The sequence below is a fragment of the Lolium perenne genome, chromosome 5 (assembly GCF_019359855.2).
Source record: "Lolium perenne isolate Kyuss_39 chromosome 5, Kyuss_2.0, whole genome shotgun sequence".
Lineage (NCBI taxonomy): Eukaryota > Viridiplantae > Streptophyta > Magnoliopsida > Poales > Poaceae > Lolium > Lolium perenne.
Window position 1 is genome coordinate 203,444,873 of NC_067248.2, and position 24,166 is coordinate 203,469,038.

The 24,166-nt window shown below is 46.7% G+C and overlaps 1 protein-coding gene across 1 annotated transcript; it reads left to right on the plus strand.

Moving 5' to 3' along the window:
* The first annotated feature begins 22 nt into the window (after positions 1-22).
* LOC127303973 (uncharacterized) lies at positions 23-23,905 on the plus strand. Its single transcript, XM_051334689.1, has 3 exons — positions 23-718; positions 807-1,001; positions 23,261-23,905. The coding sequence occupies exons 1-3, from the start codon at positions 23-25 to the stop codon at positions 23,903-23,905; spliced, it is 1,536 nt and encodes a 511-aa protein (XP_051190649.1).
* Positions 23,906-24,166: the final 261 nt, after the last annotated feature.

Here is a 24,166-nt window from a genome sequence, read left to right on the forward strand (position 1 = left end):
GCCCTTCATCAAGGTGGATGTCATGGCGGCTCTTCTCGAGATCTGGTTGGGGCGGCACCAAGGTTTTGAGGACCTTAATGAGGCTCTCATCACCCTCATACCTAAGCGTGATGGAGCCATTGACCACAAGGACTTCCGCCCCATCAGCCTGGTTCACAGCTTTGCGCGGCTGTTGACTAAGGTCTTGGCAAGACGCCTGGCACCGGAGATGCTGCAGCTTGTTGGCCCGCACCAGACGGCTTTCATCCGTGGGAGGTGCATCCACGATAATTTCCTCCTGGTCAAAGAGTCGGCCAAGCTTCTGCATAGGAAGCGAATCCCTTCCTTGCTCCTCAAGGTTGACACGGCGAAGGCGTTCGATTCCATCTCTTGGCCTTTTCTGCTTAGTGTCCTGAGACAGCGGGGATTCGGGACAAGGTGGCTTGGTTGGATTAAGCTCCTGCTGCGCACCGCCTCTACGAGTGTGCTCATCAACGGAGTCGTCGGCGACGCGTTCCGGCATGGTCGAGGGCTGCGACGGGGAGACCCAATCTCGCCTTTGCTTTTCGTCATCGCCATGGAGGTGCTCCCGTCCCTTTTTTCTACCGCGGTGCGGGCAGGGCTGTTGTCGGATCTTGCTGCGGTGGGCCTCAGGCACCGCATCTCCCTCTACACCGACGACGTGGTGGTGTTCGCCAAGCCTGGCAGCCGCGAGCTCGCGACTATTTGGGGGGGGGGGGTGGGTGCTCCGATCCTTCGAGGCCACTTCCAGGCTCCTGGTAAACTACCAGAAGAGCTCCGCCGCGCCTATCTGTTGCTCGCAACAGGAAGTACTGGAGTTGTCGGCGACGCTGCCTTGCCCCATCTCTCACCTCCCGTGCACCTACCTCGGTCTTCCCCTGTCGCTGCGGAAGCCACGGAAGGAGGACCTCAAGGCGGTCCTTGATAAGCTGGCGGCCAAGCTGCCGTATTGGAAGGCCAGGCTCATGTCGCGGGAGGGGCATGCCGTCTACGTGCAGGCGGTTATGACATCCTCTTTGGTGTATGATGCTGGCGCGCAGACGACGTGCCCGTTGGGAACCCCAAGAGGAAGGTGTGATGCGTACAGCGACAAGTTTTCCCTCAGTAAGAAACCAAGGTTTATCGAACCAGTAGGAGCCAAGAAGCACGTTGAAGGTTGATGGCGGCGGAGTGTAGTGCGGCGAACACCAGGGATTCCGGCGTCAACGTGAAACCTGCACAACACAACCAAAGTACTTTGTCCCAACGTAACAGTGAGGTTGTCAATCTCACCGGCTTGCTGTAACAAAGGATTAGATGTATAGTGTGGATGATAATGTTTGCAGAGAACAGTAGAACGAGTATTGCAGTAGATTGTATTCGATGTAAAAGAATGGACCGGGGTCCACAGTTCACTAGAGGTGTCTCTCCCATAAGAATAAGCATGTTGGGTGAACAAATTATAGTTGGGAAATTGACAAATAAAGAGGGCATGACCATGCACATACATGTTATGATGAGTAGTGTGAGATTTAATTGGGCATTACGACAAAGTACATAGACCGCTATCCAGCATGCATCTATGCCTAAAAAGTCCACCTTCAGGTTATCATCCGAACCCCCTCCAGTATTAAGTTGCAAACAACAAACAATTGCATTAAGTATGGTGCGTAATGTAATCAATAAATATATCCTTAGACATATCATTGATGTTTTATCCCTAGTGGCAACAGCACATCCACAACCTTAGAACTTTCTGTCCTTTGTCCTGCATTTAATGGAGGCATGAACCCACTATCGAGCATAAATACTCCCTCTTGGAGTTACAAGCAAAAAACTTGGCCAGAGCCTCTACTAGCAACGGAGAGCATGCAAGATCATAAACAACACATAGATGATAGATTGATAATCAACATAACATAGCATTCACTATTCATCGGATCCCAACAAACGCAACATGTAGCATTACAGATAGATGATCTTGATCATGTTAGGCAGCTCACAAGATCCAACAATGATAGCACAATTAGGAGAAGACAACCATCTAGCTACTGCTATGGACCCATAGTCCAGGGGTGAACTACTCACACATCACTCCGGAGGCGACCATGGCGGTGAAGAGTCCTCCGGGAGATGATTCCCCTCTCCGGCAGGGTGCCGGAGGCGATCTCTTGAATCCCCCGAGATGGGATTGGCGGCGGCGGCGTCTCTGGAAGGTTTTTCGTATCGTGGCTCTCGGTACTGGAATTATTATCGACGAAGGCTTCTTATAGGCGAAGAGGTAGGTTTAGGGGCGACGCGAGGGGCCCACACAGTAGGCCGACGCGGCCAGGGCCTGGGCCACGCTGCCCTAGTGTGGCGTCGCCTCGTCGCCCCACTTCGTATCTCCCCCGGTGTTCTGGAAGCTTCGTGGAAAAATAAGATCATGGGCGTTGATTTCGTCCAATTCCGAGAATATTTCCAAACTAGGATTTCTGAAACCAAAAACAGCAGAAAACAGCAAGTGGCTCTTCGGCATCTTGTTAATAGGTTAGTGCCGGAAAATGCATAAATATGACATAAAGTATGTATAAAACATGTAGGTATCATCAATAAAGTAGCATGGAACATAAGAAATTATCGATACGTTGGAGACGTATCAGCATCCCCAAGCTTAGTTCCTACTCGTCCCGAGTAGGTAAACGATAACAAAGATAATTTCTAAAGTGACATGCCATCATAATTATGATCAATACTATTTGTAAGTACATGTAATGAATGCAGCGATCCAAAGCAATGGTAAAGACAATGAGTAAACAACTGAATCATGTAGCAAAGACTTTTCATAAATAGTACTTTCAAGACAAGCATCAATAAGTCTTGCATAAGAGTTAACTCACAAAGCAATAAATTCATAGTAAAGGTGTTGAAGCAACACAAAGGAAGATTAAGTTTCAGCGGTTGCTTTCAACTTGTAACATATATACCTCATGGATAGTTGTCAACATAAAGTAATATGATGAATGCAAATATGCAAGTATGTGAGAATCAATGCACAGTTAACCCAAGTGTTTGCTTCTTGAGATGGGAGGAAATAGGTAAACTGACTCAACATAAAAGTAAAAGAATGGCCCTTTGATGAGGGAAGCATCGATTGCTATATTTGTGCTAGAGCTTTTATTTTGAAAACAAGAAACAATTTTGTCAACGGTACTAATAAAACATATGTGTTATGTAAATTATATCCTACAAGTTGCAAGCCTCATGCATAGTATACCAATAGTGCCCACACCTTGTCCTAATTAGCTCGGATTACCTGGATTATCACCGTAATACATATGTTTTAACCAAGTATCACAAAGGGGCACCTCTATGCCGCCTGTACAAAGGTCTAAGGAGAAAGCTCGCATTGGATTTCTCGCTTTTGATTATTCTCAACTTAGACATCCATACCGGGACAACATAGACAACAGATAATGGACTCCTCTTTAATGCTTAAGCATTCAACAACAAATAATATTCTCATAAGAGATTTGAGGTTTGTTGTCCAAAACTGAAACTTCCACCATGGATCATGGCTTTAGTTAGCGGCCCAATGTTCTTCTCTAACAATATGCATGCTCAAACCGTTCAACTCATGGTAAATCGCCCTTACTTCAGACAAGACGAACATGCATAACAACTCACATGATATTCAACAAAGGTAGTTGATGGCGTCCCCAGGAACATGGTTATCGCACAACAAGCAACTTAATAAGAAATAAGATACATAAGTACATATTCAATACCATAATAGTTTTTAGGCTATTTGTCCCATGAGCTATATATTGCAAAGATAAAGGATAGAAATTTAAAGGTAGCACTCAAGCAATTTACTTTAGAATGGCGGAGAAATACCATGTAGTAGGTAGGTATGGTGGACACAAATGGCATAGTTATTGGCTCAAGGATTTGGATGCACGAGAAGTATTCCCTCTCAATACAAGGCTTAGGCTAGCAAGGTTATTTGAAACAAACACAAGTATGAACCGGTACAGCAAAACTCACATAAAAACATATTGCAAGCATTATAAGACTCTACACTGTCATCCTTGTTGCTCAATCCCTTACTAGAAAATATCTAGACTTTAGAGAGACCAATCATGCAAACCAAATTTCAACAAGCTCTATGTATTTCTTCACTAATAGGTGCAAAGTATATGATGCAAGAGCTTAAACATGATCTTTATGAGCACAACAATTGCCAAGTATCAAATTATTCAAGACATTCTACCAATTACCACATGTAGCATTTCCCGTTTCCAACCATATAACAATTAACGAAGCAGTTCAACCTTCGTCATGAACATTATGAGTAAAGCCAAGGACATATTTGTCCATATGCAACAGCGGAGCGTGTCTCTCTCCCACACAATGAATGCTAGGATCAAACTTTATTCAAACAAAACAAAACAAAAACAAACAGACGCTCCAAGCAAAGTACATAAGATATGACAGAATAAAAATATAGTTTCACTAGAGGAACCTGATAATGTTGTCGATGAAGAAGGGGATGCCTTGGGCATCCCCAACTTAGATGCTTGAGTCTTCTTGAAATATGCAGGGGTGAACCACCGGGGCATCCCCAAGCTTATAGCTTTCACTCTCCTTGATCATATTGTATCATCCTCCTCTCTTGATCCTTGAAAACTTCTTCCACACCAAACTCAAAACAACTCATTGGAGGGTTAGTGCATAATCAAAATTCACATGTTCAGAGGTGACATAATCATTCTTAACACTTCTGGATATTGCACAAAGCTACTGAAAGTTAATGGAACAAAGAAATCCATCAAGCATAGCAAAACAGGCAATGTGAAATAAAAGGCAGAATCTGTCAAAACAGAACAGTCCGTAAAGACGAATTTTTAAGAGGCACCAGACTTACTCAAATAAAAATGCTCAAATTGAATGAAAGTTACGTACATATCTGAGGATCACTCACGTAAATTGGCAGAATTTTCTGAGTTACCTATAGAGAATTCAACCCAGATTCGTGACAGCAAGAAATCTGTTTCTGCGCAGTAATCCAAATCTAGTATGAACCTTACTATCAAAGACTTTACTTGGCACAACAATGCAACAAAATTAAGATAAGGAGAGGTTTCTACAGTAGTAACAACTTCCAAGACTCAAATATAAAACAAAAGTGCTGTAGTAAAATCATGGGTTGTCTCCCATAAGCGCTTTTCTTTAACGCCTTTCAGCTAGGCGCAGAAAGTGTGTATCAAGTATTATCAAGAGATGAAGCATTGGCATTCTTACCATTGGCTCTACGCTTACCCTTCTTACTCTTTGGTTTAGGGAATATATGATGGCATCCAGGTATGGAGGAACTTAGAGTGCCTTTTTCCACATCTATGGTTACTCCGAAGAGCTCTAGCAGGGATCTTCCAAGTGTGATTTGTCATGTACCAACACATTCAATAACGAGATAATCAGTGGATACCGTTTTTCCAAAAAGGTTTGTGAATACTCCTTCAGCTATTCTCTTGGGAATTATAACAGAGTTATCAGTGAGAGTTATTCCTTCTCCTCCTTCGGTAAGTCCCCAGAGTGTCAAAGATTTATAAATACTTTTAGGCATAAGGCAAAATTCAGTCATAATATCACAACGAGCATCAAAATTTTTACCATCAATAGTAAATTTAATAGTGGGGTCCCACATTGATGGTTCAGAGTTTATAGGAACATAATCAAAATGCTCACGAATCCGACCATACCCTTCTTTCAAGCAAGATACATGTGTCTCAAGAGTATTCAATCTATTATAGACACTAACAAGGGATGGATCATAATTATTAGTGGAGCTAGATGATGCAACCAATTTTTTTATGGCATTAAAAGCTTGATCCCCATCACAATGAAGGAAATCTCCTCCCACTACAACATCTAAGGCATATCTATAGCGAAGAATAAGCCCAAAATAAAAATTACTAAGAAGCAAACTTAGTGTCATTTTAGGTTCAGTTTTATTATAAGAATCAAAAATTCTAGACCAAGCTTCTTTAAAACCCTCTTCACCCCTTTGTTTAAAAGTGAAGATCGATTCCTCGGGTGACAGAGTAACAACTACAGGACTAGTCATAGTAACAAAAATAAGGTAAATGCAAGTAACTAATTTTTTTGTGTTTTTAATATAGAGATTGCAAACAAGACAGTAAATAAAGTAAAGCTAGCAACTAATTTTTTTTGTGTTTTGATATAATGCAGCAAACAAAGTAGTAAATAAAAGTAAAGCAAGACAAAAACAAAGTAAAGAGATTGGAAGTGGAGACTCCCCTTGCAGCGTGTCTTGATCTCCCCGGCAACGGCGGCAGAAAATACTTGATGCTGTCCAGGACTGGCGCGTGGTTGACGAAGGAGGAAATGGTGTAGCTTTCCTTCGTTCCCCGGCAACGGCGCCAGAAAAAGTCTTGATGCTGGCGCGCAGTCAACGTGCCCGTTGGGAACCCAGAGAGGAAGGTGTGATGCGTACATCGGCAAGTTTTCCCTCAGTAAGAAACCAAGGTTTATCGAACCAGTAGGAGCCAAGAAGCACGTTGAACGTTGATGGCGGCGGCGTGTAGTGCGGCGCAACACCAGGGATTCCGGCGCCAACGTGGAACCTGCACAACACAACCAAAGTACTTGTCCCAACGTAACAATGAGGTTGTCAATCTCACCGGCTTGTTGTAACAAAGGATTAGATGTATAGTGTGGATGATGATGTTTGCAGAGAACAGTAGAACGAGTATTGCAATAGATTGTATTCGATGTAAAAGAATGGACCGGGGTCCACAGTTCACTAGAGGTGTCTCTCCCATAAGAATAAGCATGTTGGGTGAACAAATTACAGTTGGGAATTGACAAATAAAGAGGGCATGAACATGCACATACATGTTATGATGATTAGTGTAAGATTTAATTGGGCATTACGACAAAGTACATAGACCGCTATCCAGCATGCATCTATGCCTAAAAAGTCCACCTTCAGGTTATCATCCGAACCCCCTCCAGTATTAAGTTGCAAACAACAGACAATTGCATTAAGTATGGTGCGTAATGTAATCAATAAATATATCCTTAGACATAGCATTGATGTTTTATCCCTAGTGGCAACAGCACATCCACAACCTTAGAACTTTCTGTCACTGTCCCAGATTTAATGGAGGCATGAACCCACTATCGAGCATAAATACTCCCTCTTGGAGTTACAAGCAAAAACTTGGCCAGAGCCTCTACTAGCAACGGAGAGCATGCAAGATCATAAACAACACATACATGATAGATTGATAATCAACATAACATAGCATTCACTATTCATCGGATCCCAACAAACGCAACATGTAGCATTACAGATAGATGATCTTGATCATGTTAGGCAGCTCACAAGATCCAACAATGATAGCACAATTAGGAGAAGACAACCATGTAGCTACTGCTATGGACCCATAGTCCAGGGGTGAACTACTCACACATCACTCCGGAGGCGACCATGGCGGTGAAGAGTCCTCCGGGAGATGATTCCCCTCTCCGGCAGGGTGCCGGAGGTGATCTCCTGAATCCCCCGAGATGGGATTGGCGGCGGCGGCGTCTCTGGAAGGTTTTTCGTATCGTGGCTCTCGGTACTGGAATTATTATCGACGAAGGCTTCTTATAGGCGAAGAGGTAGGTTTAGGGGTGACGCGAGGGGCCCACACAGTAGGCCGGCGCGGCCAGGGCCTGGGCCGTGACACGCGTACAGCACGCGACCGTTGGGAACCCCAAGTGGAAGGTGTGATGCGTACAACAGTAAGTTTCCCTCAGTTAGAAACCAAGGTTTATCGAACCAGTAGGAGTCAAGAAGCACGTTGAAGGTTGATGGCGGCGAGATGTAGTGCGGCGCAACACCAGGGATTCCGGCGCCAATGTGGAACCTGCACAACACAAACCAAGTACTTTGCCCCAACGAAACAGCGAGGTTGTCAATCTCACCGGCTTACTGTAACAAAGGATTAGATGTATAGTGTGGATGATGATTGTTTGCAGAAAACAGTAGAACAGTATTGCAGTAGATTGTATTTCAGTATAGAGAATTGGACCGGAGTCCACAGTTCACTAGAGGTGTCTCTCCCATAAGATAAATAACATGTTGGGTGAACAAATTACAGTTGAGCAATTGACAAATAAAGAGGGCATGACCATGCACATACATATTATGATGAGTATTGTGAGATTTAATTGGGCATTACGACAAAGTACATAGACCGCTATCCAGCATGCATCTATGCCTAAAAAGTCCACCTTCAGGTTATCATCCGAACCCCCTCCAGTATTAAGTTGCTAACAACAGACAATTGCATTAAGTATTGCGCGTAATGTAATCAGTAACTACATCCTCGAACATAGCACCAATGTTTTATCCCTAGTGGCAACAGCACATCCATAATCTTAGAGGTTCTTGTCACTCCTCCAGATTCACGGAGACATGAACCCACTATCGAGCATAAATACTCCCTCTTGGAGTTACTAGCATCAACTTGGCCAGAGCATCTACTAATAATGGAGAGCATGCAAGATCATAAACAACACATAGATATAAATTGATAATCAACATATCAAGTATTCTCTATTCATCGGATCCCAACAAACACAACATATAGAATTACAGATAGATGATCTTGATCATGTTCGGCAGCTCACAAGACCCGACAATTAAGCACAATGGGGAAAAGACAACCATCTAGCTACTGCTATGGACCCATAGTCCAGGGGTAGACTACTCACACATCATTCCGGAGGCGACCATGGCGGCGTAGAGTCCTCCGGGAGATGATTCCCCTCTCCGGCAGGGTGCCGGAGGCGATCTCCTGAATCCCCCGAGATGGGATTGGCGGCGGCGGCGTCTCTGGAAGGTTTTCCGTATCGTGGCTCTCGGTACTGGGGGTTTCGCAACGAAGGCTATTTGTAGGCGGAAGGGCAGGTCAAGGGGCGTCACGAGGGGCCCACACTACAGGTCGGCGTGGCCAGGGCTTGGGCCGCGCCGCCCTATGGTGTCGCCACCTCGTGGCCCCACTTCGTCTCCTCTTTGGTCTTCTGGAAGCTTCGTGGCAAAATAGGACCCTGGGCGTTGATTTCGTCCAATTCCGAGAATATTTCCTTACTAGGATTTCTGAAACCAAAAACAGCAGAAAACAGAAATTGACACTTCGGCATCTTGTTAATAGGTTAGTTCCAGAAAATGCACGAATATGAAATAAAGTGTGCATAAAACATGTAGATATCATCAATAATGTGGCATGGAACATAAGAAATTATCGATACGTCGGAGACGTATCAGCATCCCCAAGCTTAGTTCCTGCTCGTCCCGAGCAGGTAAACGATAAACAAAGATAATTTCTGGAGTGACATGCCATCATAATCTTGATCATACTATCTGTAAAGCATATGTAGTGAATGCAGCGATCGAAACAATGTATATGACATGAGTAAACAAGTGAATCATATAGCAAAGACTTTTCATGAATAGTACTTCAAGACAAGCATCAATAAGTCTTGCATAAGAGTTAACTCATAAAGCAATAATTCAAAGTAAAGGTATTGAAGCAACACAAAGGAAGATGAAGTTTCAGCGGTTGCTTTCAACTTATAACATGTATATCTCATGGATATTGTCAACATAGAGTAATATAACAAGTGCAATATGCAAGTATGTAGGAATCAATGCACAGTTCTGTTATCACCAGAATTTGACCGAGTCAGGGGTGGGCTGCGATCAAGATGGGCTTGAAGATTATACATGGAAGAATATACGTGAATCGGCCTTATATGCAAAGTTTGGGCTAGCTGGCCCGTGTATCTGTAATATAGTAGGATGCGTGTTGATTAGATAGAGTTTGGCTCGTGCACGGTTGGGATTATTCCCACGTTAGAAAGTCTACGGACTATAAATATGTATCTAGGGTTTATGAAATAAACAACAATCACGTTCACCACAAACCAATCTAGGCGCATCGCCAACTCCCTTGTCTCGAGGGTTTCTTCCGGGTAAGCATCATGCTGCCTGGATCGCATCTTGCGATCTAGGCAGTACAAGTTTATTCGCTGTTCATGCGTTGCTCGTACTGAAGCCTTTTTGATGGCGAGCAACGTAGTTATCTTAGATGTGTTAGGGTTAGCATTGTTCATCATATCATATGCTATCGTCGTGCAACCCTTAGACATCTAGCCGCCCTTACACCTATCTTAGGTGTAGGGGCGGCACCCCGCTTGATCATTATTTAGTAGATCCGATCCGTTATGGTTGCTCCTTGTTCTTCAAGGATTAGTTTAATATCTGCATAGTTAGGCCTTACAAAGGGTTGAAGGATCCAGCGGCGCGTAGGGTGTAGTTTGCTAGCCCTAGACAGGATGTTCCGGGGATCAACTTAGTGTTGGTTTTTAGGCCTTGTCTAGGATTGGCTTACGAACACCGTGCGTGGCCGCGAGGCTCAATCACGAGTAGGATGTTCCGATTATGCGGTGAAAACCCTAAATCGTAGTAGGTCGTTTTAGCTTTATTTCGATCAAGCAGGACCACCATATATTCGTACACCTTGTGCGAATCATGGGTGGATCGGCTCTTTGAGCCGATTCACAGGACAACCTGAGAGCCGATCGAGGCTCGTATTTAATGTTTACGTGTATGCCATGCAGGAAACTAAGCGAGGCATCTCCATCACCTTCCTGACCAGGTATAGGTCAGGTGGCACGCCCTTGCATCAGCATCGGACGTGCGTGCCGAAGTCTTTGCGGGCCGTCGCTCGGAGGGACCAGGGCCAGCCGCAGTCCTGGGAGCCTCCCGGCTCTCCTGTGTTGCCCGTCGCTGCTCGCCGGTGGGTTTCTGACCGCAACACATTCTGGCACGCCCGGTGGGACAGTCTTCGACATCAACCACATCGCCATCTACATCTGAGATGGCGGACGGCACTCCAGTCACGTACGAGGATCTGACCGAGGAGCTCAAGAAGAAGTATGACGAGGTCAAAGCAATCCTCGAAGCCGACCTCATCGGCTCTTTTCACAGAACCCGCTCACATGGCATCAGGTGGAAAGGGTTCTCACCTGAAGGCGCGCTCGATGGAGTGGACCTGTCCGCCCCGTCAGAAGAACGCACCAGGTCCCTGCGTCAGGAGATTAACTACATGGTAGCTCACTCGCTGCACCGCCATTCTGAGAGCCTGGTGAACACTTTGGAGCGTGTCGCTCTTCGGGTGATCCAGAAAATCATGAGGCATCAGTACTCTCCGTCAGGACCAGCTCTCGGGACTTACCAAGGAGAGATGCCACTCCAGTCCCGTCCACCGCTGCCATTCGCGTTGGCAGCACCAGAAGTGCCGAATTCACCGGCATACGTCGTCTACAAGATCGGTGGTGACCCTAGCGACTACCAGTTCTTGCATGAGGCGCCTAAGGAGATCCCTCACGGATACACGTGCACATATGTGCCAGACTGCAGAATCGGGCACTCACAAACCGCATCTGCGGCAGCGGACTTACGGAAAGCAGGAGGAACTTCAGCGACAGATCTTGAGAAGCGAGACGTGGCTAGCTAAGTACGCCACTCCAACAAACCTCCAGAGCTCAGCTCCTGCAGTTGGCTCAGAGATGGAAAAGCAAGCATGGCTGGCTAAGTATGCCACTCCGGCGAATCTTCAGAGTTCGACTCCTGCAGCCAGCACCGCGGATCAAATCAGTACCATACTGAGAGACCAGTTCGGCATGGTGCCGAAAAGGAGGACAATCGGCTATTCCAAGCCATACCCCAACGAGTACGAGTTGATCCCGCTACCACCCAAATATCGGCTCCCTGATTTCTCCAAGTTTAATGGATCAGATGGTTCCAGCTCCATCGAGCATGTGAGCCGATATTTGGCACAGCTGGGCACGATCTCAGCAGCAGATGAGCTGCGTGTGAGGTTTTTCGCACAGTCCCTCACAGGATCGGCTTTCGGGTGGTACACATCGCTGCCACCAGACTCAATCCGGACGTGGAAGCAGTTGGAAGAGCAGTTCCACATGCAGTATCACTCAGAGGCTTCCGAGGCCGGCATTGCCGATCTAGCACAAGTACGTCAGAAGCGTGGAGAAACTGTGGCGTAATACGTCCGGCGCTTCGGACTTGTTAGGAACCGATGTTATTTGGCTCGTGTGACTGAAAAAGAAGCGATCGAGTTGGCGGTGGTGGGCCTTGCATCACCAATCAAGGATATGGCCTCCCAAGCAGACTACCCTTCATCGGCGCACATGGTTCGAAGCGTCGTTATATGAACAGCGCCACCCGGACTTGTACCAGGACAAATTCAAGCGTGCGGTAGTCCTGGTTGAGGCAGATGAAGACGAAGGCTCTGCGGGAGATCAAGAGGTAGCAGTGGCTGAATGGACTCGGGGGGCAACCCCCGTGTCCTGCAAATGGGTTAAGCCACCAGGTCCGCCCAGAGGGTTCGATTTTGACGTGACTAAAACTGAGCAAATCTTCGACCTCTTACTCAAGGAGAAGCAGTTGAAGTTACCCGAAGGCCTCAAAATCCCCACGGTACAGGAGCTGAACGGAAAGCCATACTGCAAATGGCATAACTCGTTCTCCCATACCACCAACGACTACAGGGTGTGGCGTCAGCAGATCCAAATGGCGATAGAACAAGGACGTCTAATTTTCAACCAGTACGCCATGAAGGTCGACACCCACCCCTTCCCCGCCGTTAACATGGTGGAGTGCACTTACCCTGGAGGGTGCCAGCCAGGATTCTCGTTCAACATCAACATGGTAGGATCTGGACACCACTCTGGCAAGGACGGAGACGAGGGCAGCTGCTCTCATAGCAAGGACACAGAGGAAGCCGCTCCACGCGATCGGCTCCGTTACGATGGCAAGCGCTACATCACAGAGGGAGAAGTGAGGAATGTGAGATATCAGCGACCTCTCTCTGATCACCTCCTCAACAAGTATGTGAGTCAATATGACCAACACCGAGGACCCAACGACGATGGTGAAAGAGAACGTCTGGCTAGGGACGCCAGGAGGCGTCGTCGGCATGATCGCGATGAGGAGGAGTACGAGCGCCGTGCCAAGGAAAAGTCGAGGGAGCAAGACGACGATGATAGGCACTGGGACTGTCCCTTCTTCAGGCACTGCTGGGATTCAGGAATGAGCCAATTACCTACAATCGGCAACTGCCCAGAATGTAGACAGAAGAGAAAGGATGCAGCTAACGTGTCCGTGTTCAAACGTCTAGGGCCTCTCCCGCCTCGGAACAAGCACGCTGAGTCCCCTCGGGTGGAAGATCTCGAGGATTTGGAAGACGATGATGAAGAAGAAGAAGACAGGTACCACCGGCCAAGGTGGTGCCCTGATGGACTCAGCCGTTCCCAAAAGCGTAGGGTTCAGCGACTGCGTGGCTTGGAGGAAGCCGAAAGGTTATACCTGCACACGCTAAGGAAGGCGCGGCCTGATCTGGCCGCGAAAATTCAGCGAACCCTGGATGAAGAGGGTCGACCACAAAAAATGGAGTGGCGCCCCAAGAAGGAAAGCCGATGATGAAACATCGGCTGGCACAAACATGGTGTTCATCCTTCCGACGGAGTTTAGTGCTCCAGGATTAGACGAGGCACCTGTGGCACAACTTGACTGCGGCCCACGGCCGGTTATCTTTGAGAAGCCACGAGAAAGAAGCTACAGACATCTGAAGGCCCTGTACTTGCGTGGTTATATCAATGGGCAGCCTGTCAACAAGATGCTGGTGGACACCGGAGCGGCAGTCAACATTATGCCATACTCCATGCTACGTCGGTTGGGACGCTCTAGCTCGGATCTGATCAAGACCAACGTGACACTGAGCGATTTCAACGGCCAAGCATCTGACGCACAAGGTGTTCTGAACGTGGATCTGACCGTAGGAAGGAAAACCATCCCTACGACGTTCTTTATCGTCGACAGCAAGAGCACCTATGCTGTCCTGCTAGGAAGAGATTGGATCCACGCCAACTGTTGCATTCCATCCACGATGCACCAATGCGTAATACAGTGGGATGGAGATGAGGTAGAGGTCGTCCATGCAGATGACTCAGCCGAGATTTCGACGGCTGGCATGAACGCTTGGGAAACAGCAGGCCAAGAGCCACTCTCAGGCATCAATTTGGACGACTGCGAGCGCATCGACGTGACAAAGGATGGGGTTAGGCTGGTCTTATCCACCGGCCTGACCGTGTAGCAAGAACGAACCGATGGGCAAACGTGGCGAGGCCGATCCTTGGGATCGGCCCCAAATATCTATGGAGGAACATTGCAAAACCTTCATTGAGCGATTCGATCAACGTGGAGGCCGATTCCAGCAATCGGCCAAAATTATCTTCACCACACATTCTGCCTGTGTTCAACGTCGATCTGATGGGCAGCGGTTTTACGTCGGCTGATGAGAGCCAACATTAGTCCTAACGGAGCCGACGTTCAAATACAGTGCCTTGGCTAACTACAGAGCCGATATCCGCAGTTACCTGGCAGATTCGGCTCGGGGGCACTTAGTCAGATGAACGTGTGCAGATGAACATATGTGCAGTGAAATATTGGGGGCCGATAGAAAAAATCGGCCAGTAAAAAAAAATTTCATGGTATACAGCCGATGCACGGACATCGACTTTAGAGCTAAGAAACAAAGCCGATGTACAACCATCGACTCTAGTACAATTACACAGGATCTACCTGCTGCGTGTATTTTTCGCCAAAACCCAGTTCAGCTGTGAGGCCTTCTGCTTCCTCGAGGGGGTGAACAATGAGAGCTGTCTCAGCTGCAAGGAGCCGATTTCGGTACCCGAACCTTCTCTTCGAGGACTTCCAACCCTTTGCGCCAGTTCAGCAGTACTGTCAGAAGCATCAGTTTGGCATGCAAGGCAGCCTATTTCTCATTAAGCTGTTGGTGTTTCGTCTACAACATCGGCTTTCAGCGGAAGAAAGGTGATCAATGGGGGCAAGTTTGGCTGACTCTGCATGGTGGCTGTCTCAGATTACCTGAGCTCAAAGCCCTTTGTTTGATCTGTGCATCCTCACCGCTAGTCTCGCCTTGACTGAGGCTCGGGGGGGGGGGGGCAGCTGGCCTGGTAGATGCTCTGTTTTTGGAAGCCGATTGGAGTGTCGTCGGCTGACCCTGCATCATAACCTTCTTCGAAAGCGGTGAGTTGTTGCAGTGGAAGACTACTAGAGCTGCTGAAAGGGAAGCCGCCATCATCTACAGAGTCAGAACCGTCTCTGTTGCTGTGAAAAGATAGAGCAAGGCGCTATGTTCGGACAGTAAGGGGCAGTTAAGGATCACCTTCAGGCTGGGAACCATAGCGTTGGCTTTGGATGGTGCTGCCCATGGATGCATTGCAGTTGCGAACCTGCGCGATTGACATCTGAGGTTCGTATGGCCGTGGGTTGGATCTGTTCAAGTGGTGTTTTGGGGAATTGGGTTTTGCCCTTGCGGACAGGCCACAGATTACCATTTGGATAAACAATAGAGTTGGCTCTGCTCGCGTTTTCATGGCAAGGACCGGTGCGCTGCCGTCGGCTCGTAATTTGTTGACTTATTTTAGCAATCGGTAAATTTGGTGAAAGGACAGAATCAGATGAGAAGTTCTTCTTCATAATAAGAGGGGTTTTTACAAAAGAAGAGCCGATTGCTCAAGAAAGGGAAAACAAAAGAAGAGCCGATTGCTCAGGGGCTACTAGTCCTACTTTACTAGTCCTCGCTGTCCTCGTCGTCGGCATCGCTGCCGTCGGCGCTGCTTCCGGAGAGTTCCTCGTCGCTGCTACCCCAGCCCTCGGCCGGGGCCTCTTCTTCCTTGTCATCATCATCATCCTCGCTGTCCGCCCAAGCGCTGAATCGCTTTGCCGGCGGGTACCCAGCGGAGGAGGAGGAATCATCCTCCTCCTTTTCCTCTTCTTCCTCTACTTCTTCTTCTTCCTCCTTCCCGTCGGAGGAGGTGGGTTTCACCCAGGGGTGGAGGTCGTCTTCGCTTTCGCTCTTCAGCTCCCCTTCGATGAGGAACTTGAGGTCGTCTTCCCCATCGGTCAGAGGTAGGTCACCATCTGACCCGACGAGTGCTTCGGGTGGGCCGTCTGGCACATGATCAAAGTTCCACTCCTGCTCGCTCGAGGAGGAAGACTGGAGGGAGAGGCCTGAGGAGATGGAGGAAGAGGATGACATTGCTGCAGGGGAAGAGGGGTTTTTAGGTGCCGATGACCGGAGCAGAGCAAGGGGATAAAGTGGCGAACCATTCGGCACAGTTAAATAAAGGGGATATTGTGGAGATTCAATGCCACAGCAGTTTCCGAGGAGGTGGTGCCCAGCAGGAATAAATTTGCCAGATCACGCGGAGAAGTGGAAGAGGCAGGGCATCATGATGAAGGATACTGCGATGGTTCTGCCACGACATGACACGACGAAGAAAAAGCAGAGTGATTTTGGAATTATCAATTCCAAAACCAGGGGGGCATGTGTTATCACCAGAATTTGACCGAGTCAGGGGTGGGCCGCGATCAAGATGGGCTTGAAGATTATACATGGAAGAATATACGTGAATCGGCCTTATATGCAAAGTTTGGGCTAGCTGGCCCGTGTATCTGTAATATAGTAGGATGCGTGTTGATTAGATAGAGTTTGGCTCGTGCACGGTTGGGATTATTCCCACGTTAGAAAGTCTACGGACTATAAATATGTATCTAGGGTTTATGAAATAAACAACAATCACGTTCACCACAAACCAATCTAGGCGCATCGCCAACTCCCTTGTCTCGAGGGTTTCTTTCGGGTAAGCATCATGCTGCCTAGATCGCATCTTGCGATCTAGGCAGTACAAGTTTATTCGCTGTTCATGCGTTGCTCGTACTGAAGCCTTTTTGATGGCGAGCAACGTAGTTATCTTAGATGTGTTAGGGTTAGCATTGTTCATCGTATCATATGCTATCGTCGTGCAACCCTTAGACATCTAGCCGCCCTTACACCTATCTTAGGTGTAGGGGCGGCACCCCGCTTGATCATTATTTAGTAGATCCGATCCGTTATGGTTGCTCCTTGTTCTTCAAGGATTAGTTTAATATCTGCATAGTTAGGCCTTACAAAGGGTTGAAGGATCCAGCGGCGCGTAGGGTGTAGTTTGCTAGCCCTAGACAGGATGTTCCCGGGATCAACTTCGTGTTGGTTTTTAGGCCTTGTCTAGGATTGGCTTACGAACACCGTGCGTGGCCGCGAGGCTCAATCACGAGTAGGATGTTCCGATTATGCGGTGAAAACCCTAAATCGTAGTAGGTCGTTTTAGCTTTATTTCGATCAAGCAGGACCACCATATATTCGTACACCTTGTGCGAATCATGGGTGGATCGGCTCTTTGAGCCGATTCACAGGACAACCTGAGAGCCGATCGAGGCTCGTATTTAATGTTTACATGTATGCCATGCAGGAAACTAAGCGAGGCATCTCCATCACCTTCCTGACCAGGTATAGGTCAGGTGGCACGCCCTTGCATCAGCATCGGACGTGCGTGCCGAAGTCTTTGCGGGCCGTCGCTCGGAGGGACCAGGGCCAGCCGCAGTCCTGGGAGCCTCCCGGCTCTCCTGTGTTGCCCGTCGCTGCTCGCCGGTGGGTTTCTGACCGCAACAAGTTCACACAAGTGTTTTCTTCTTGAGGTGGAGAGAGATAGGTGAACTGACTTAACAATAAAAGTAAAAGAATGGTCCTTCAAAGAGGAAAGCATCGATTGCTATATTTGTGCTAGAGCTTTGGTTTTGAAAACAAGAAACAATTTTGTCAACGGTAGTAATAAAGCATATGTATCATGTAAATTATATCTTACAAGTTGCAACCCTCATGCATAGTATACTAATAGTGCTCGCACCTTGTCCTAATTAGCTTGGACTACCGGGATTATCGCAATGCACATGTTTTAACCAAGTATCACAAAGGGGTACCTCTATGCCGCCTGTACAAAGGTCTAAGGAGAAAGCTCGCATTGGATTTCTCGCTATTGATTATTCTCAACTTAGACATCCATACCGGGACAACATAGACAACAGATAATGGACTCCTCTTTTATGCATAAGCATGTAGCAACAATTAATTTTCTCATTTGAGATTGAGGATATATGTCCAAAACTGAAACTTCCATCATGGATCATGGCTTTAGTTAGCGGCCCAATGTTCTTCTCTAACAATATGCATGCTCTAACCATAAGGTGGTAGATCGCCCTTACTTCAGACAAGACGAACATGCATAGCAACTCACATGATATTCAACAAAGAACATTGGGATTGAGGATATATGTCCAAAACTGAAACTTCCATCATGGATCATGGCTTTAGTTAGCGGCCCAATGTTCTTCTCTAACAATATGCATGCTCTAACCATAAGGTGGTAGATCGCCCTTACTTCAGACAAGACGAACATGCATAGCAACTCACATGATATTGATTATTCTCAACTTAGACATCCATACCGGGACAACATAGACAACAGATAATGGACTCCTCTTTTATGCATAAGCATGTAGCAACAATTAATTTTCTCATTTGAGATTGAGGATATATGTCCAAAACTGAAACTTCCATCATGGATCATGGCTTTAGTTAGCGGCCCAATGTTCTTCTCTAACAATATGCATGCTCTAACCATAAGGTGGTAGATCGCCCTTACTTCAGACAAGACGAACATGCATAGCAACTCACATGATATTCAACAAAGAGTAGTTGATGGCGTCCCCAGTGAACATGGTTATCGCACAACGAGCAACTTAATAAGAGATAAAGTGCATAAGTACATATTCAATACCACAATAGTTTTTAAGCTATTTGTCCCATGAGCTATATATTGTAAAGGTGGAGGATAGAAATTTAAAGGTAGCACTCAAGCAATTTACTTTGGAATGGCGGAGAAATACCATGTTGTAGGTAGGTATGGTGGACACAAATGGCATAGTGGTTGGCTCAAGTATTTTGGATGCATGAGAAGTAATCCCTCTCGATACAAGGTTTAGGCTAGCATGGCTATTTGAAACAAACACAAGGATGAAGCGGTGCAGCAAAACTCACATAAAAGACATATTGAAAATATTATAAGACTCTACACCGTCTTCCTTGTTGTTCAAACTCAATACTAGAAATTATCTAGACCTTAGAGAGACCAAATATGCAAACCAAATTTTAGCATGCTCTATGTATTTCTTCATTAATGGGTGCAAAGTATATGATGCAAGAGCTTAAACATGAGCACAACAATTGCCAAGTATCACATTATCCAAGACATTTTAGCAAATTACTACATGTATCATTTCCAATTCCAACCATATAACAATTTAACGAAGAAGAAACTTCGCCATGAATACTATGAGTAGAGCCTAAGGACATACTTGTCCATATGCTACAGCGGAGCGTGTCTCTCTCCCACAAAGTGAATGCTAGGATCCATTTTATTCAAACAAAACAAAAACAAAAACAAACCGACGCTCCAAGAAAAGCACATAAGATGTGATGGAATAAAAATATAGTTTCAGGGGAGGAACCTGATAATGTTGTCGATGAAGAAGGGGATGCCTTGGGCATCCCCAAGCTTAGACGCTTGAGTCTTCTTGATATATGCAGGGGTGAACCACCGGGGCATCCCCAAGCTTAGAGCTTTCACTCTCCTTGATCATGTTGTATCATCTCCCTCTCTTGATCCTTGAAAACTTCCTCCACACCAAACTTAGAACAACTCATTAGAGGGTTAGTGCACAATCAAAATATACATGTTCAGAGGTGACATAATCATTCTTAACACTTCTGGACATTGCACAAAGCTACTGAAAGTCAATGGAATCGAAATATCCATCGAACATAACAAAACTGGCAATGCGAAATAAAAGGCAGAATCTGTCAAAACAGAACAGTTCGTATTGACGAATTTTATCGAGGCACCAGACTTGCTCAAATGAAAATGCTCAAATTGAATGAAAGTTGCGTACATATCTGAGGATCACTCACGTAAATTGGCATAATTTTCTGAGTTACCTACAGAGAATTTTGCCCAGATTCGTGACAGCAAAGAAATCTGTTTCTGCGTAGTAATCCAAATCTAGTATGAACTTTACTATCAACGACTTTACTTGGCACAATAAAACACTAAACTAAGATAGGGAGAGGTTGCTACAGTAGTAAACAAATTCCAAGACACAAAATAAAAACAAAGTAATGTAGTAAAAACCATGGGTTGTCTCCCATAAGCGCTTTTCTTTAACGCCTTTCAGCTAGGCGCAGAAAGTGTGTATCAAGTATTATCGGAGGGTGGTGCATCAACAGCGGGGTTTGGAGTTTTCTCAGCCAAGAATAGTATATTGGATACATAAGTTTTAGCGTCTCCCTTTTCATTAGTCTTAGGCTTGCTACTCTCATCAAACAAATTTTCAGGAACAAGACAAGCATAGTTATTTTCTAGTGCATCATTCATCGCTAGGAGCTTACATGGTATTGATGTTTTAATATCCCCCTCATAATTAACTTCATTAGTGTACTTTTGTATTTCCTTTTCCATCTTCTCAAGGGTACTGGCAAAGTTGGTATAAGAGCCTAGCATATTATATTTAGTGAAGACTTTTCTAGCTTCTCTCGCTATTCCCCCAAATTCTCTAAGAAGGGTTTCTAAGACAAAATCTTTCTTTTCCCCCTCTTCCATATCACCGAGTGTAAGAAACATGTGTTGGATTATAGGATTGAGATTAACAAATTTAGTTTCCAACATGCGAACTAGAGCAGCAACAGCAATTTTATAAGTAGGAGCAAGATCTACCAAGTGTCTATCTTCAAAATCGTCAACGGTACTAACATGGTTGAAAAATTCTTCTATATTATTTCTCCCAATTATAGACCCGCGCCCTACCGGCATGTTTTTTACGGTAAAATTAAAAGGAAACATGTTGAAACAAGGAAAGCAAATATAAGTAACTAATTTTTTTGTGTTTTTGATATAGCAAACAAGATAGCAAATAAAGTAAAACTAGCAACTATTTTTTTTTGTATTTTGATATAGTGCAGCAAACAAAGTAGTAAATAAAACTAAGCAAGACAAAAACAAAGTAAAAGAGATTGCGATGTGGAGACTCCCCTTGCAGCGTGTCTTGATCTCCCCGGCAACGGCGCCAGAAATTTAGCTTGACACGCGTACAGCACGCGACCGTTGGGAACCCCAAGTGGAAGGTGTGATGCGTACAGCAGTAAGTTTCCCTCAGTTAGAAACCAAGGTTTATCGAACCAGTAGGAGTCAAGAAGCACGTTGAAGGTTGATGGCGGCGAGATGTAGTGCGGCGCAACACCAGGGATTCCGGCGCCAACGTGGAACCTGCACAACACAAACCAAGTACTTTGCCCCAACGAAACAGCGAGGTTGTCAATCTCACCGGCTTACTGTAACAAAGGATTAGATGTATAGTGTGGATGATGATTGTTTGCAGAAAACAGTAGAACAATATTGCAGTAGATTGTATTTCAGTATAGAGAATTGGACCGGGGTCCACAGTTCACTAGAGGTGTCTCTCCCATAAGATAAACAGCATGTTGGGTGAACAAATTACAGTTGGGCAATTGACAAATAAAGAGGGCATGACCATGCACATACATATTATGATGAGTATTGTGAGATTTAATTGGGAATTACGACAAAGTACATAGACCGCTATCCAGCATGCATCTATGCCTAAAAAGTCCACCTTAAGGTTATCATCCGAACCCCCTCCAGTATTAAGTTGCTAACAACAGACAATTGCATTAAGTATTGCGCGTAATGTAATCAGTAACTACATCCTCGAACATAGCACCAATGTTTTATTCCTAGTGGCAACAACACATCCATAATCTTAGAGGTTCTTGTCACTCCTCTAGATTCACGGAGACATGAACCCACTATCGAGCATAAATACTCCCTCTTGGAGTTACTAGCATCAACTTGGCCAGAGCATCTACTAATAACGGAGAGCATGCAAGATCATAAACAACACATAGATATAAATTGATAATCAACATAACAAGTATTCTCTATTCATCGGATCCCAACAAACACAACATATAGAATTACAGATAGATGATCTTGATCATGTTCGGCAGCTCACAAGACCCGACAATTAAGCACAATGGGGAGAAGACAACCATCTAGCTACTGCTATTGACCCATAGTCTAGGGGTAGACTACTCACACATCACCCCGGAGGCGACCATGGCGGCGTAGAGTCCTCCGGGAGATGATTCCCCTCTCCGGCAGGGTGCCGGAGGCGATCTCCTGAATCCCCCGAGATGGGATTGGCGGCGGCGGCGTCTCTGGAAGGTTTTCCGTATCGTGGCTCTCGGTACTGGGGATTTCGCAACGAAGGCTATTTGTAGGCGGAAGGGCAGGTCAAGGGGCGTCACGAGGGGCCCACACTACAGGTCGGCGCGGCCAGGGCTTGGGCCGCGCCGCCCTATGGTGTCGCCACCTCGTGGCCCCACTTCGTCTCCTCTTCGGTCTTCTGGAAGCTTCGTGGCAAAATAGGACCCTGGGCGTTGATTTCGTCCAATTCCGAGAATATTTCCTTACTAGGATTTCTGAAACCAAAAACAGCAGAAACGACAAGCGGCACTTCGGCATCTTGTTAATAGGTTAGTTCCAGAAAATGCACGAATATGACATAAAGTGTGCATAAAACATGTAGATATCATCAATAATGTGGCATGGAACATAAGAAATTATCGATACGTCGGAGACGTATCAGGCCGCGCCGCCCTAGTGTGGCGTCGCCTCGTCGCCCCACTTCGTATCTCCCCCGGTGTTCTGGAAGCTTCGTGGAAAAATAAGATCCTGGGCGTTGATTTCATCCAATTCCGAGAGTATTTCCTTACTAGGATTTCTGAAACCAAAAACACCAGAAAACAGCAACTGGCTCTTCGGCATCTCGTTAATAGGTTAGTGCCGGAAAATGCATAAATATGACATAAAGTATGTATAAAACATGTAGGTATCATCAATAAAGTAGCATGGAACATAAGAAATTATCGATACGATTGGAGACGTATCAGTGTACCACCTCCTTGCGCTGGACCTCGACCCCTGGTTTTTCCGCGCGGTCGACAAGATGAGAAGGGGTTTCCTTTGGCTGGGCAATGACGACGCCAAGGGCGGTTGCTGTCAGGTGGCTTGGCGTCTCGTTTGTCAGCCCAATTCATTGGGTGGGCTTGGGCTGCTAGACCTGCGTCGCATGAACACGGCGCTGCGCTCGCGTTGGATCTGGTTTCAGAAGACGGAGGCTACCAAGCCATGGGCTGGCCTGAACCTACACGTTGGTCCGGACTCCTGGGCCCTCTTCAATGCGTCTGTGGAGGTCGTTGTGGGCAACGGTAGGGCTTCCCTCTTCTGGGAGGATCCCTGGCTGGCCGGCCTCACCGCTGGGGCCATCGCGCCCGCGCTGATGAAGCTCGTCAAGCCGGCGTTCCGCAAACGGCGATCTATCCGGGAGGGCCTCGAAAACAACGCGTGGGTGCTCGATATCGCCAGCGAGCTATCAGTGGACGCCACGGTGCAGTACCTACGGCTATGGGATGCGGTACACGCGGTGGCTATTGTCTGCGACGAAAGCTTCGGTAGTGATGTCTTCAGATGGAAGTGGAGCGGAGATGGTTCTTTCTCCTCTCGCTCTGCCTACAGGATGCTCTTCCATGGCACCATCGGGCTCACGGCGGCGCCCTTGATCTGGGCTTCCTTCGCACCACTCAAGCACCGGTTCCATGCTTGGCTTGCGCTAAGACGACGGTGTTGGCTGACCGGCGGCTCAGACGGGGCCTCCCATCCCACATCTTGTGCCTGCTCTGCGACGTCGCCGACGAGACTATCGACCATATCTCCCTGCACTGCAGCTATGCGCAGGGCATATGGCGAGGGTTAGTGCAGCGCCTCACCCTTCCCGATATCGTGCCGGGGGGGGGGGCAACCTGGGTATAGGTGACTGGTGGGTTCAGGTTGCCTCCCGTTTTGGTGCAGGAAGAAGGAGAGAAGCAAACTCGCTAATCATGCTCGCCATAAGGGCCCTCTGGTTGGAGCGCAATGCGCGTGTCTTCGAAAACAAGGGCTTGCCCATGACGTCCACCCTAGACGAGTGGACGTCTTGGTTGGTTACCCGCGGCGGGACAGCGAGAGAGATAGAGTA

Coding starts and splice junctions, on each gene's coding strand:
- LOC127303973 (XM_051334689.1), top strand. CDS start 23: ATGGCGGCTCTTCTCGAGATCTGGTTGGGGCGGCACCAAGGTTTTGAG. Junction 719..806: donor CGACTATTTGGGGGGGGGGG/GTGGGTGCTCCG, acceptor TGCTCGCAACAG/GAAGTACTGGAGTTGTCGGC. Junction 1,002..23,260: donor ATGCCGTCTACGTGCAGGCG/GTTATGACATCC, acceptor ATCTGGTTTCAG/AAGACGGAGGCTACCAAGCC.